Raw genomic sequence first — 14,794 nt, forward strand, 5'->3', positions numbered from 1 at the left:
AGGGAGCTGGGTGCTAGATCAGGCCTCTGGGGCCCTCAGAATTAACCCCACAACTGCTTCATTTTGCAATAATGTTTCTTTCTCTTAAAAATTCAACGACCCCCTGCTGTATTTCAGCCTGTACATTATTAATGCTGTTGAGCATGATTTTGTGTGTTTCACAAAAAAACCTTTCTGTCAGATTGCCTGCCTTTCAACATGAGGTAGCCTGTTTCTTTACTAAATTAACCTGCTTGAGCTGTATCACAAGGCACCTGTAGTTAATTGCTGCTGTATAATCGCTCCAGTTGTGCAGTGAGTTCCACATAAACAAAGATCTGGGCCCCCTGGGGATCTGCACAGATCACAGCTTGCTCTGATCCTGTTCAGCAGGCTCCTAATGCTTGCTACTTGGGATTAAATGAAACGGGTACCTACTGACATGCAATTCCCCTTCTTTGCCATGGATAACTTTAATCTGTGTTTTGGGAACGCTTGGCGAGTGTGCTGAGCTCCGTGGTGCTGCAGTGTCCGCTCCAGCACGGCTACCTTCCCCCTGCCGACTTCTCTGCTGGTCAGTTGGAGTCTTGCTGCGTCCGAGACAGAAACGGGGGAAGAGGGGGATTGAAGCTGTGAAGATAAAAGCACAAATCATGGGAGAAATAACAGTATAAACTTTCTAAACTTGCTTAAAGTCTCCAAATATTAAACTCAAGGCTTTCAGACTGATCATTGGAGCGGATGGAGCGAGACAGAGGAGCCAACCCTAGTGCTCAAGTCCAAGCACTCCAAGCAAGCACAAAATGCTCGCATTTGTGCACGGGTGCATTTATACAGTTTCATGGCCTTTTTATTTGCCTTCTTTTACAACATAAATCTATTTATTTTCTCTCCTGCTTCAGTTGATCTTTCTTTGAAGCCTTGCTGAATGCACCCCAGCTCTGTGTACCCCTTTTGTCTCCTGCACACAATCCTCTAATGCTAACAGCTCTGAGAAGCAGAGGGCACAGATCACCGTTTTCCCCTTTATGATTATCTCAGTAATGTATTTTTTGTTCAGTGTCTCGCTGGTGAAACATCTATTTTTATTTTTATTTTTTTTTAGCAGCCATTAACCTCACAAGGACGTCAGCTTTATTTTTGTGCAGCTTATTCAGACTCTTATCACCTGCCCTGGAATCTATTTTCCTCTAATGGAAATCTGGAAAGGAAGTGCACGTTATATTAGTCTGACTAACCTTTATCTGTGAGAATGACTTTCTCTTAATAATGTAAATGTAATTATGAAAGCAAATGTTAATTGACGGGGCAATTTCTGGGAGCCTTTTTGGTTACATCATGTACTTAGCTATTTTTAGTCACAAATTAACTTACTCAGAGCCCTTTCTAGCTGCTTATTGATCCTCAATGAAAATCGACTGTGCGTCTTGCTGCGTTTTAACGCTTCGCACAATAGCAAAAGGTTTGTGCTTTTGGAATAGCTGCTGGTTAGACAAGGTGATAGCCCCCAGAATCCTACTGCTGCCTAACAGAAATACATTTCAGAGCAGCTAGAATAAAGAACTCAGATGCATGCATGCACTGCAAGCAAAATTTGCACACCGCAAGGCACCGCAGGGGCCCCAAAGTGCTGCAGACCAGATTTCTAATTAAAACAGACTGACCTCATTGTCCACACTGCTGTTGGCGGCCTGGCACATTACAGAGTGGTGCCACGTGGTTTTGGGTGAGCCTGTCTTGTACCTGCAATGGAGCTTTAGAGTCTGTCCTCAGGATGCTTCAGCTCTTAGGGCCTGATGTGGATCAGCAAGAGCAAAAGAAGGGGAAAATGGGCTTCTGGCAAGTGAAAACTCACTGGTCGGAAAACCATTGGAAACTTAGAATTTTCAGGAAATGCCAAAGATAAAAAGAAAAGTCTTGACATTTCCAGAAGAGCTGCGGGTACGTGTCCCAGCTGCCTGTCTATGCTGGCAGGCACACCAGTGCAGTCGTTCTGTAGGTCAAGTGGTTGGTCTGTGCTTTAATTGCTCCTCTAATGATGTATCTATCTGAGAGAGAGTGAAAGCTGCTCTGGAATTTCAAGTACACGTTTGTTCCTTTCCTGGGGACTTGAACGCCTCCTTATGGGCTGTTCCAGCACAAGAGAAAGAACATCCTTCTCCACTATAATTACTATGTACTGTCATAATTATGTATCAAAACAGATCCTAAGGGACTGAAACAGAACCTGCTCTGTAACCTGCTCTGCTTCTTCTCCCATCCTTTATTTTTTTTTCCTGGTAAAAGAGACAAATGGAATGATATTACTGCATTTGAGGGACACAGGTATCTCTGTCAGTGCTTCTGCAGGAAAGGCTTTGGGAGATGTCTTTGGGCATTTCTGGTCCCAGGAACTTATTTTCCTTCATAGTTCCTCTATTTTCAGCCTGTATTTTGGCTGAAAACAAAGCTTAAGAAGTTCTGTCCCCACTACTTGCTTGGGGTTTAGTTGGGTGCAACATTGCTGTAACTGCTGCAGTTACCTAATGCTGCGACTCTTCTTCTGCACCGCAGACCTCTAAAACGTTTTGCATCAACTTTCAGCTTTCTGATGGCAGAAGCTGTGTGTTCAGCTGTAAACCAAAGTTTACACAATTTGCCCCAGAAGCCTGTTGTGCAGCATTCCTCTGGCCAAAAGATGCCAGTGACAGCGCTGCACAAAATCCCGATAGGCCATTAACCCAACCCCAGGCCCATCTGTCACTTCTGCTTCCCTTACTTTATAGCTCTCCAAAAGACACACAAGTTCTTCTGGTTTTTCTTTGTAACAGATGGTCGTGCTGATAGACCCAAGTGAAGATCCAGATGACATCTTGCGAGTTAACAAATCCCGAGAAAAAACATTTGTATTTGATATGGTTTTTGACCACACAGCAACCCAGGTAACAGCCTTCTCTCTTTCATCGAAAGCTTGAATACGAGATTGATTTTCCCTTCCTTGATCAAAGTTTTGGTGGCCAAATAGAGCTCTATCGTCCAGCATCCAGGTGCCCACACGAAGGGTGCTGAAGGAAGAAGGACAGGAGGTGTTTTCTGTGCAAGAGGAGAGGGAGATCTGCAGTGCTCCGTCTGCCCTCTCGCTTCCCCTCGCTGGGATTACCAGGGGCGAGCAGAGATCAAGGGCCTGAGGGTCTCCTGAGGTCCCTGGTGACTGAGATCATTGTCACGTTGCTTGGCTCTGTCATGCATACTCTTTCTTTCACTTGTTTTATGGGTAATAAAGTGAGTTTTAGAGCCCTTACTGATTTGTGGTCTGCAGATAGAGCTGAAGTGCAGTATGAAGGTTTCATCAGTGCCTGTATTTTGTGATCCCCATAATGTGCTTGATTTTCATAAGCAATTTGGATGGCTGTTCTCTGTTTCGCATGAGATTTCAATGCAGCACCTTTGTGTGCTACCTGAGACATATTTTTAGAGTCTCAGTGGCACTACTCGATAGAGAGCAAGTTCAGGAAGAGAATTTACTCCCTTCAGCAGGCACAAATCAAAAACAAGGCATGCCCCGTTCAGAGTCGAAGAAAATAATCACATCTGAGGACATTTGTTTTAGCAGGCACCAGTATCTCCCTAGCCTTTAGAAAATTCAATAAATATCTTTGCTTTTCCACTCACTTTGATGAATAGGCATTCAAATGGTTCACAAATAGTTCCAGAGCCCAGAAATTTTTAAAATATAGTGAGAAAACCACAGTGAATGCAATTAGGTATGGATTATTTGGACAGCTGTTATGCTGACCAAAAGCTTGTTCTTTGGACTGAATTAGGAAGGCGTATATGTGTCCACAACCAAAAGCCTGATAAAAGGAGTCATTTCTCGCTCCAGTGCAACCATTTTTGTCAGTGGTCCAACAGGCACCTCAAACCCGACTATGGATAATACTTGTGAAGTCCCCCTGGACCCAACTAGACTCTTCCAGATGTCCAAGGCTGCTGGTAGCTCACCCACCGCCACCAAGGTCCAGCCACCTATGAGCCACCATCCAGCTAGGAGCTGAAGAAGAGCCTCTGGTGAGACCTGCACGAGCTCTGAGGCAGGAGATGGACTGTCATGCGATAAACTGCCATGGTAACGGCTGACCAGAACTAGCAGTAACCTAATCTCAAACCTCTTCTGTGCTATGGTCTAAATAGCTTTTGATGTGTTAGACAGTATATTCTTTGTAGAGTATTGACTCAAATACATCCCTAGTAAGAACTAGCGTACAGCTGAGTTCACACGTAGCACGAGTTGCTCATCTTGGCCTAGTCCACCAGGCAGTTTTGTCTTAGCCTAGTCCTTCCAGCTCGTTAGAGGAATTGGGTACCCAAATCCTATTAAACTGATGCTGGAATCCTTCCCTGTGCCGGAAAGGGATGCCTAGTGGCACTAATTCATATTTCTTACAAGTTTGTTTAAAAAAATCAATAATGTTAACTTGATTTACAATGCTACATTTTATTTTCCGTAGCTATTAGTGACTCATACATTGAAAGTTTTTTTTTTTTTTTAAAGCTCCTCTTGTAGTTTATAATGAAGTTCTCTCTCTCTCTGATAAAGAGAGGAATCCATTACAGGTGCTGTTAATAGACAACGCTCCTGCGAGCACCGTGCAGAAGAGCAATGCCAACCGCGCCAAAAGACAGGTCCTACAGAAGCAAGTCAAAGGTGACTACATGAGATATGTGGCTGGCTCAAGAGGCACTACTAAATTCTTCAGCACTTGCTCTGTTGCAATCTGAACCTAAGAGCTGTAAATGCAGCACAAACAGTCCACTTCAGAAAGCAATCTCATGGGAATGCCTCTTACAGCCAAGCGTTAAGCTGTTCATTGCAACCGATGACATTGGCAACATTCCAAAATGAGGTACCCTCCATCTTCCTCTTAGCCAAAAATAACTTCTTAGGAAGAGAACACAACATTTTCGGAGGTGTTGATAATCCTAGTCTAATGGGCATACGAAGCACCAGGTTTAATCCAAATTAGCTACATGACTATGAATGGAATTGATTGGATAGTGGTTCTGTAGTGGAACTGGATGATGATCAGAACATCCCCAAAGCCCGTGGATTTCCAGGCAGATCCAGTGTCTCTGAAAAACTCAGATGTGCTGGGCCATCTGTTTCTTTTCCATTCTCACTGGCAAGGAGACCCAAACCAGGGTATTTACTTTTCACTAGGGCAGTCAGACAAAGTGCTTCTATTGTAAGAAACGTGACCGGGTGCCTCCTGCGTGTGCAGGGCCTGCAGATGGTGCCAGCAGCCGGCAGAAGCAGCAGTCAGGCACAGCCCAGAGGAACCAGCTGAAAACTAAATAAAAATCACCAGGGGGAGCAGGATTCTCCGTGGGCCCTCAAGGATGGTAATTTTGCGGTTGTTTGCATCTGGGAAGTGAGTGTAAAGCAGTATTTTTTAGCTTCAATGCTGTGATGCTGAAAAGAGGGGAAGATTAGCAGAGGTGAGCACCTTCTTATATCTTCTAAACATCTCCTTACATATGCCTATGAATATGTTTCCTCTGTGTTGTAGCTCCTAGTTTCAGTTTAAGACACGGAGAGCATTTGAACAGAGTCCGAGAGAGGCAGAAAACCTCATTCTCGCAGCGGTTTGTGCTCCCAGAAGATGCCAGCACTGAGTTCAAATCACCTTCTTCCCAGGGCACGCGTGGGGATGACACCTATGCAGCCAAAAGGCTGACTGTTAAAGCCAAATGTCATCTCCCTAGAAATACCTTCCTTTTTTTCCCTGCTGTGTGCCTGTTGCTGTGAAGCAGGAGGTGTAATGCAGGTCTGGGATGCCGTTTGGGTGAGCAGATGTTTGACTGTGAGAGCAGCCAGAGACTGCTCCAAGTTCCTTTCCATGAAAAGAGCAGTTTGGATGGGATTGCAGCAGAGGGAAGAAGCCTGTTGATGGTGGAAGACCCTGTTTTGAATGAGCCTGGAGGTGAATGGAAGGCATGTGTTTTTTTCTTTTTTGGAAAAAAAAAAAGATTTTTCTCCAAGTAGCAGTCTTGTTCTTTAACAAGGACTTTGGGTTTTTTTTTTTTTGTATTTTTCTTGCTTTTTAAATATACTGCAAAAATAGGTTCAAATCCAGCCACTGAATGCATATTGACTCTGTGTCGCAAACAGGCATGTGCTTTCTCCTAGGTCTTCCGCACAAATATCTAAGGTAACAACCTTGGGTGCATTTATCCGTTTTCAAAGGGATCAATGTGCTATTCACAGCTTCAGTAGCCACAAAGCCTTCCCTCACGTGCTCCTTGCCGTGCATCCCTGTGCACATTCCCTATCCCTCTGTGCTTCTTGCTTTGCTACCTGTTAAGCAGATGAGAAACATGCTGCCTCCTCCCTGGAATGAACTAAATCACTCATACTTATGAAATGCCTTAAATCCCTGATACGGAATGCAGTACAACTCTGTGGTTTTCCTGATTATTGGCTATTTTGGCATAAGCCAGCACTTAAAATAGGAAGAGGCAGAGAGGTGTGCTTGCAGAAGTAGGAAGACTTAGAAACCTTGTTCTTCCACCTCAACAAGGATAGAACAAAATGACAGGGAGACTATGCTAAGCACAGACCTGGGAGAAGGTCCTTTATAAGTGAGAGGAAATAAGAGTATTTTGTTTCTAAACATTCATTTTTCTCCTTCTGCCCCATCCCTGAGCTGCTGCAAGGCCCAGGGCAGCTAAGCTGGGCCTCGGGCAGAAGGTGGTTTGGCACCTCATCTGATTAGCATCTACTAATTAATCTCCCTGCTTATAAAATCTAAACATGGAGCTTATGAAACAAACACAAAACACGAGCAGAGCCTGCAGCAGCGTCTGTAAGGAACAAGCTCCAAGATGCCAGGGAGGCAAGGCCAGTACCAGAGGCACCAGAGCCTGGTGCTCCCTTCCCTCCTCACACCACAGCTTTGTCTTCCTCCTCCTCCTCCCTTTATTTCAGTCACAAAAAGGGATTTAATTCAAAACTCCTGGGCTCTTCCCAAGCAGCAGCTCTTCTCCACGCTGGCCGTTGAGGGCTGCATGTTCCCCCCACGCCACGAAAGACGGTGGGGACCGACCTCTCTCTCGGCCCTGACGAAATGGCCGCCCTGGGGCGGCGGGGCCGGGGCGCGCCGGGCGCGGCGGCCGGAGCGGGGCGGGCCGGGCCCTTCCCTTCCCCTTCCCCTCGCCTGGCGGCGGGCGGAGCGGCGCCTGCGCCGCGGCCCCGCGGGGACCCCCGTGCCCGGCGTCTCGCGAGAGGGCGGCGGCGGCGGCGGCGGCGGCGGGACGGGGCCGCAGGGGGAAGGCGGCGGCGGCGGGGCTGCCGCTGCCCGCGCGGGAGGTGAGCGCGGCCTCGGCGGGGCACCGGGAGGGAGAGGGCGGCAAGGCGGGGGGTTCCCTTCCCCGCGGCGCTCGCGCGTTTCGTTATCCCCGCTCCTCCCGCTGCATCCCGCGGCGGCCGGAGCGCTCCGTGCCCGCGGGGGAGCGAGGCGGCGGGGCAGGGGATCCCCCGCTTGCAGCCCCCACGCTCTCGGTTTATAGGCCCGGGGTTTAACGCTGTCCCGTGTGACCTCTGCGAGGTCCCCACGCGTGCTGGGCCGCGGTCCGCGGGGCCTCGGGACGTGCCCAGGGCAGAGCCGGGAAGCCCTGTCCTCCCGGAGCATCCCCGTGGCCCGGGAGAAGGCGGCTTTAAGGGAAGCCGAGCGCTCAGTCCCGTTGGAAGCGCCTTGGCAAAGCTCGGGTGCAGGGCTGAGCCGCAAGCTGTGTAAAGCGGCGCTTAAATGAGGTATTTCCAACTATTCCCAAGGAAAAGGCAGACAGCGCGAGCCACGGGGCTCTCGGGTCCGCAGCCCCATCGCAGGGCTGCTGCTTGCACCAACGGGGCCACGTTTGCGCTGCCACGGCCGCCGCGGCTCTCCCCGCGGCGGATGGGGAAGGAGCCTGCGCTCGGGGAGCTTCCCGAGGGAAAGCTTCCCTACTCTATGCAAGGCACTAGATTTTGGAAAGCTGGGGAGAAGCAAATTATTGTATTATGGCAGAATATGCGAAACTCTTTTCTGGTTATTGGTATTGATAACTTTGTTTCACGTCTAAGGATCTGCTTATTCCCTAATCTTAAGTGATAATAGGTGTATTCCACTACATATAAGTAAGGAAGCTAAATGGATCAAATGACTGCTGGGAAGGAAGTTACTGCAGAGGAAGGTATCAATTTGTATTGCGTTTTTATATACTTTTTAAAGTTTTCATTCTATCCCTTTTTCCCTTGTCCCTTCAGAAGCAGCCAAAGCTAAAACAAGCTATCTGAAATCCCGTGTTTCCCATGTGATGAGTGAACAGGCTCTGGAGGGGAAGGGTCTGGTGCTTAGTGCCTGATCCGTGCCTTGTGCTTCCCTTGGAGGGCTTAGGAGGAGTGAAAGAAGGGGAAATCTGGGAAGATACAAAGCAGGAAGAGGTGGAAGCTTCAGTGTAGTCTTTGGAGACAGTCTGTTTGAAAGACAGTCTCTTAATAGAGAAGGATTATTGTCCAGTGATCCTGGTGCTCCCACAAAAGGAGCGGAAGGACCTAATTGATTTGACACAAGCGCTTGTCATGGACCTGTGCTGTTGGACATCCATGTCTTTTCCAGGCCTGAAGTGGGGAGAACAAGTCATGGATTCCTCCCTAGGCCAGGTTCAGGCTTGTGGTAATCACGTAACAGAGGGCTCCACAGGGCTCCACGATTGGCACTCGGCTCATTTCCCAGTTTGCTAGTCGTGCTTTGTAGTGGAGCTGCTCTACATCTGTGCCGGCCGATGCCCTTGAGCTAAACTTGAGTGTAAATTCTTGGCTCCTCGCTGAAGGCCTTTCCTCGTGATTGCAGCAAGGAGAGGATGAAAGCGTGTCCCCTCTGATGTGCACAGAGACCTCTAATTTGTTCTCTCAATCTGATGTCTTTTATGAAGCGCTTGGGAAGAGGATGTGTCATAATCAATAGAGTAACTCTGTAAGTAACTCCGTTTTTGTGCGGAAGGTGCCTCATGAGAGGAAATTCGGTTGCGTGGTGGTTCTCCTCCAGAGTTCCCGCCTGGCACTAGCAGAGTTAACACAAGTGTAGTTATTTCAATTCTCTGCTGATCACTGCTGCGCGTCTTGGAAAAGCTGAATGCTCTGGCAGGCCCGTGAGCTGTGTCCTGGAAAGCGGGCTGGAGCCTTTGGGCTCGGGGAAGCCGCGTTGTCGTGGTGGCTTTGATGGAGACCGTCCTTTCCACCCAAAGGCATGTGCGTGCCTTGGCCATGCCACACATGACGCCTCGTGTCGCCGCCGGGAGGGCCGTATGCCCACCCTGGGGTTGCACAGTCTGCAGAGATGCTGGCAGGCTGCTGCAGTGCCCGAAGCGCTGGAAGTCGCTGGGTGCAGAGACGGCAAAAAGAGAAAGCAATTCTGCTGCTTCCCAGAATTGCTGCCTTCCAGCCGCTCTAAAGGCTTCAACCGGCGTCGGAAACCCAGCGTGCTGGGGAGAACATGCACAGTAGGCACCGTATTCATCCAGAATAGGAAGCAGTCCCTGCCCTGAACAACTAATAGTCTCAAAAGCAAGAATGGTTTCAGGCAAAACGCAAAACCAGAAATGTGCCAAGCAGTAGACTTGGCAGGGTTGCTCCATTATCTTCTGTCATTGGGCTGAGATGCTTGGCCTGATGTGCTGACGCACATATATAATTTGCCCCTTCTATAACTCCGTGCTCATTGTTCTTGATGATTCTTCTTAGATCTGATCTGTCCTCGGCCTTCAATAAGGAAACACGGACAATTGCTGCTGAGTAATACCTGCCTCCTGCCTTGCACAGTGCCGTGTGTTAGCTCTGCGGTTCTTCCAGCTCCCCTTGACGGGCAGATGAGGAGCCTGAACCCAGGAAACACGGTACTTGGAGCTGCAGGGCAAAGCCGCTTGTTAAATCCCCAGCTACACTGGATTTCTGCCTTGCCCAACCTACCTCCTAAGTGTAAACAAACACACCAAGGTGGAAAAACCCCACACGCTCAGGTCTGCATTTTAAGTCATTTGGGACAAACCGAGCTGGTATTTTGATACGTAAGGGTAGCCAGTATCGTCCTTCTGTTTATAAGTAAATTCTGGCCTAATGCTCTTGGTCCAGTGTTTGACGATGGGACTTTGGTTGCTAAAATCTGTCATTCCTGAAGTTTAATCTCAGCCTGTTTAGACGAGCTTCCTGATTTAAGGCCCCTGTGAGTTTCAGAGCTGCTGAGCAGATCCCCCTCCGCTGGGTACCTCGTGCACATCCGCACTCTCAGCTGCTTTGCAAGCCTGTAAGAGCGGGGCTGGTGCCGTTTGAGGGCTGCACATGAACTGGCAGGGAAACAAGCTCAATTTTTAGGGAAAAAGAGAGTCAGCCCTCATTTTGAAAAGCCTCCTTTGAGGGCTGCTTGCAAGTTTTATTTTCACAACTGATGTTTGTAGGGTTTATTCTAAGGTCGCTGGGCAGAATGGGGATGTCTGCAGAAAGGGTGTCTCTTGTTTTGCATCTGCTTTTCTGTTCTTATTATCAGGTGCTGCGCTATGCCTGAAGGGCAGGAAGGAGGGATTGCAGAGTGACCACTGTTTTATCTGTTTTTTGAAGTTAAACTTTGCAGTTTAACTGTGCAAAACAGCAAACCTTGCATTCTCTCTGAAGACGTGGGGAGCTGCTCCTTTCTGCAGTGCATTATCCTTCCCTGGCTGCCGCGCCTGCTGTGGGAGCCCAGGGTGCTTGTGAACTCTCAGACGTGTCAAACCTCAGGGCTGCCTGGTCGGGAGTGTGAAGAACTTCGTGTTTGTTTGCCAGGCAGGGAGACGGAGGCACAGGCGAGAAGGTCAAAATTAGGAGGTGTAGCCGCTTATTTAAGTAGGTGAGTTTTCAGAAGGCCAATCTGAGCTGCCCCGAGTGCTAACAGAGCCCCCTCGCCCTCTCTCAGGCACCTAGAGGTTTCTCGTTCGTGGGAAAGTTGGGCACTCTCAGCTTTTTTCCCACTTGCTGCTGAAGTTCATGGCTAACTCGGACAAAGAGCAAGCCAGAGGTTTGTCAGCCTGTCTCTGCACTGAGTGTTTGAAAAGAAAACACTCAACAGCATGAGGAGACAGCAGATGTCTGCCAGCAGATCTCCCTGAGGAGCTTGTCGCAGCAAGGGACTGGGGTCAACAAGGAAGTGCGAGATAGAACTAAAAAGATGGGAATAGCTGATTTAAAAACTGCTGCACCACCTAGTAAAGGTGTTTTCATGTCTGTCTGCAACGATTTCCCACTTTTCACTGGTGATGAAGAGCTGTTAGGGATAAAACATAAAAGATGCCAAAGAAACCAGTAAAAGAGGCCTGGACGCACAGTGCAGACACGCACAGAGCTTCCCCAGAGCAGCCTTGTTCTCAGGAATCAGTTCACCCCGATTAGATCAGATGGGGCATTCGGCTTGGTGGCATTCTCTGCTCTGGCCTCTGTGACAACGGTCCCCTCAGCAGCAGGTTTGTGGCTCGGCAGGGCCTTGGTTTTCAGCACGGTGACAGAGACCGTTTTCATGAGGTACGTGAGACCCCAGCGCGATACCAAATGTTAAAGTCGTGGAGCAAGCCCTCTTCCTGCTCTGTGCTAGATGTGTTTGAGAAGCAAGGAGATCCGAAAGACAGTTTGTTCTGCATAGTTGCTTTTTTTAATCCTCTCAAACTTTTCTCAGCAAATTTGAGGCCTCAAATCTTATTTTTTGTTTATTTACTTTTAGTTAAAGCAGAGTGCCTCATGGAATCACATATCTCTAAAAGCTGGAGATTAATGAACAGAATGTAGTTGCTACGGAAACTGGTGAAAATGCAACACATTTTATCTTCTTTTGCCCCCAAAATTGGAACTTTCAGTCAGGCTGAGCTCTGAGGCCCCATGGGGGCCTAAAAATCCAATCCTAACTCTGTCCCCTGGCTTGCAGGATGAAGTGCAGTGTCCTCCTCCTCCTGGATGGAGGAGAGAGCTGGAGCAGCAACTGAGGGCTCTAGACTGTCCCAGGAACCCTTGAGATCGGATGACCTTTTCTGTTCCATTGACTGTCACTTTGCAGAGAATCCTGACACCACAAAGTCATTCTCTCCAAACCAGGATGCTTGAGGGATCAACTAACTTTATTTGTGGTACCTTTCCAGGCTCCTGCTCTGCAGCACCATGCTGGAACCTAGGTCTTACTCTGCAAGCTGGAGGTGAACCCGAGTGAGAGCCAGCTCTCACGGCAGCTGCCAGGATGACCAAAGCACGGTGGTTCCGTCTCTCTGTGGTGCTGGTCCCCATCCTCATGATCCTCCTGATCATTGTGTACTGGGACAACGTGGGAACGGCCAACTTCTACCTGCACACGTCCTTCTCCAGGCCCCATTCCTCAGGGGCCGTCCCTGGTATCGCTGAGGGTGAAGATTGGGAAGCCTTGCGAGATGTGGATGAATTTTTGGCAAAGCTGCTTAGTTCGAGTGTGAAACAGAACAGCTCTATCAGCAAAAAGACAGAGCAGCCGCTCGTCCAGGGCTCCAGCAAGCCCGTGGCGAGCAATCTGGAGGAGAACGTGAGAGGCTATGACTGGTCTACACATGATGCCAGAGCTAGCTTGGACCAAGAGAAATTGCAGGTAGAGAGACAGAGAACTCTGCGGGAGTTTTGTGCCAATTCCAGCTTCACCTTCCCCACCAAGGAGCGTTCCTTCGACGACATCCCCAACTATGAGCTCAACCACCTCATTGTGGATGACCGCCACGGCATCATCTACTGTTATGTGCCCAAGGTGGCCTGCACCAACTGGAAACGGGTCATGATTGTGCTAAGTGAGAGCCTGCTGGACCAGGGGGTCCCGTACCGGGACCCTCTGGACATCCCACGCGAACACGTCCACAACACCAGCACCCACCTGACTTTCAACAAGTTCTGGCGCCGCTATGGGAAGTTCTCCCGGCACCTCATGAAAATCAAGCTGAAGAAGTACACAAAGTTCCTCTTTGTCCGAGACCCCTTTGTCCGCCTCATCTCTGCCTTTCGCAGCAAATTTGAGTTGGAAAACGAGGAGTTTTACCGGCGTTTTGCCATCCCTATGCTAACGCTGTACTCCAACCATACCAACCTCCCCACCTCTGTCAGTGAGGCCTTCGGGGCAGGCCTCAAAGTCTCCTTTTCTGACTTCATCCAGTACTTACTGGACCCCCGGACAGAGAAGATGGCCCCTTTCAATGAGCACTGGAGGCAGGTTTACCGGCTGTGCCACCCGTGCCAGATAGACTATGACTTTATCGGGAAGCTGGAGACGCTGGATGAGGATGCTGCTCATCTACTGCAGCTCCTCAAAGTGGACAGGCTGCTCCGCTTCCCTCCCAGCTACCGGAACAGGACTGCCAGCAGCTGGGAGGATGACTGGTTTGCCAAAATCCCGCTGGCTTGGAGGCAACAGCTCTACAAGCTTTATGAAGCAGATTTTGTGCTCTTTGGCTATCCCAAGCCAGAAAACTTGCTTAAAGATTAAAAGTGATTGGGTGGTGGGGGTGGGCGGGAACATCTGAAATACCAAAAATGTTTAAAGCCTCCTCATTTTTTTGCTCTTAATTCCCTTTTCCGTACAGGTTTCCATACAGGAATCTATTTTTTCTACAGCTTACCCTTCCGTTTTTGCAATAATACCAGAGTCCAGGATATTCCAGCCAGCCGTGCATATGCAAAAGATGCCTGGATTTTTTTTGTTGTTGTTATCATTGTTTTTCAGGTCATCTTTTTTAAAACGTCCCGATGTTTTGCAATGGGTCTCTGCCCTCCGTCACTCTGCCAGCTGTGTCCTTCACTAGCTTTTTATTAATACTTTTAAAAAATTAATATATTTCAGATATTTAATACGAAGTGTGCATTGTGGCAAAGGAAAGGAAGGAATAAAAAAAAAAGTCAAAGAAAAACTGCAAGAAATGATGCCTCAGCCTCTGTGTGTTGTTTCAGAGCGGTTTGTTACGGACGTTTGCAGAGCGCTCGAGTCTCTGGGGACTGGGTTTGTTGGTGGCACCTTTCCCAGCCGTGTCTCTTTGTGGCAGCTCTGAGCTGGGCTCGGACAGGCTGGAGAGCTTTAGGGGGACGTGGCAGGGATGCAGATAGTTATCCCGGGAAGAAGAAGCAACGAGAAACCCCTTTGATCAGCGTGCGGCAAGGTGAGCTCAAAGCTCCTGTGGTCTCAGCACCCGTCACTGCTTGTGGCACCGCATCCTCGTGGGCTGCGTTGCTGCTTATCCCAGTGAGTGGTGCAGATTTAATCATCTGCCTTGTGGGTCCTGCTGCAGGAGTGATGGTTGCCCGCTGTGCTGGGAGCACGTGGGCTGCTTCCCAAAGGAAATTAATGCTGTTAGAGGTGCTTTTTGTGTCACATCAGCTGAATCTGTGTTTCTGTCCTCTCTCTGAAGTGCTCTGCAAAAACTGGCTACTTAGCAGATTGGGCAGGGAACAATTTTTGGAGCTGAAATTCTTAGTTATTTCCTTGGGCCGTAGGTGGTATCAGTGATTAATATCAGGCAGGTCTCAGGAGGCAGCCTCAGATCCTAAGCGGACTCCTTTAAACTCTCTTTTCACCCAGTTTTTCTGAGTCCATCTGCAGCCGTGACTTCCCCTTCCTGCTTGTCCCTCCGTCCCTCTGTGCACGTCTCTCCTTCGCGTTGCCTGTGTTTCCTAGTCTACACACTGTATTGCACTTTTTACCTGCAAATTAAAGGTAATAGCGAGTAGTTCCTCTAGAAACAAACGATCTGTTTCTCGTCGCATTCACGTCTCTCTTCTGTA

At 48.8% G+C, this 14,794-nt stretch overlaps 1 protein-coding gene across 1 annotated transcript; it reads left to right on the forward strand.

The window, feature by feature from the left end:
• The first annotated feature begins 12,081 nt into the window (after positions 1-12,081).
• CHST12 (carbohydrate sulfotransferase 12) lies at positions 12,082-13,939 on the forward strand. Its single transcript, XM_010218383.2, has one exon. It carries the CDS (start codon positions 12,246-12,248, stop codon positions 13,503-13,505), a length of 1,260 nt encoding a protein of 419 aa, XP_010216685.1. The 5' UTR covers positions 12,082-12,245; the 3' UTR covers positions 13,506-13,939.
• The last annotated feature ends 855 nt before the right edge of the window (positions 13,940-14,794 follow it).

This window comes from Tinamus guttatus, unplaced genomic scaffold, assembly GCF_059628265.1.
Source record: "Tinamus guttatus ecotype Peru unplaced genomic scaffold, ASM5962826v1 Tinamus_guttatus_pri_ptg000330l, whole genome shotgun sequence".
Lineage (NCBI taxonomy): Eukaryota > Metazoa > Chordata > Aves > Tinamiformes > Tinamidae > Tinamus > Tinamus guttatus.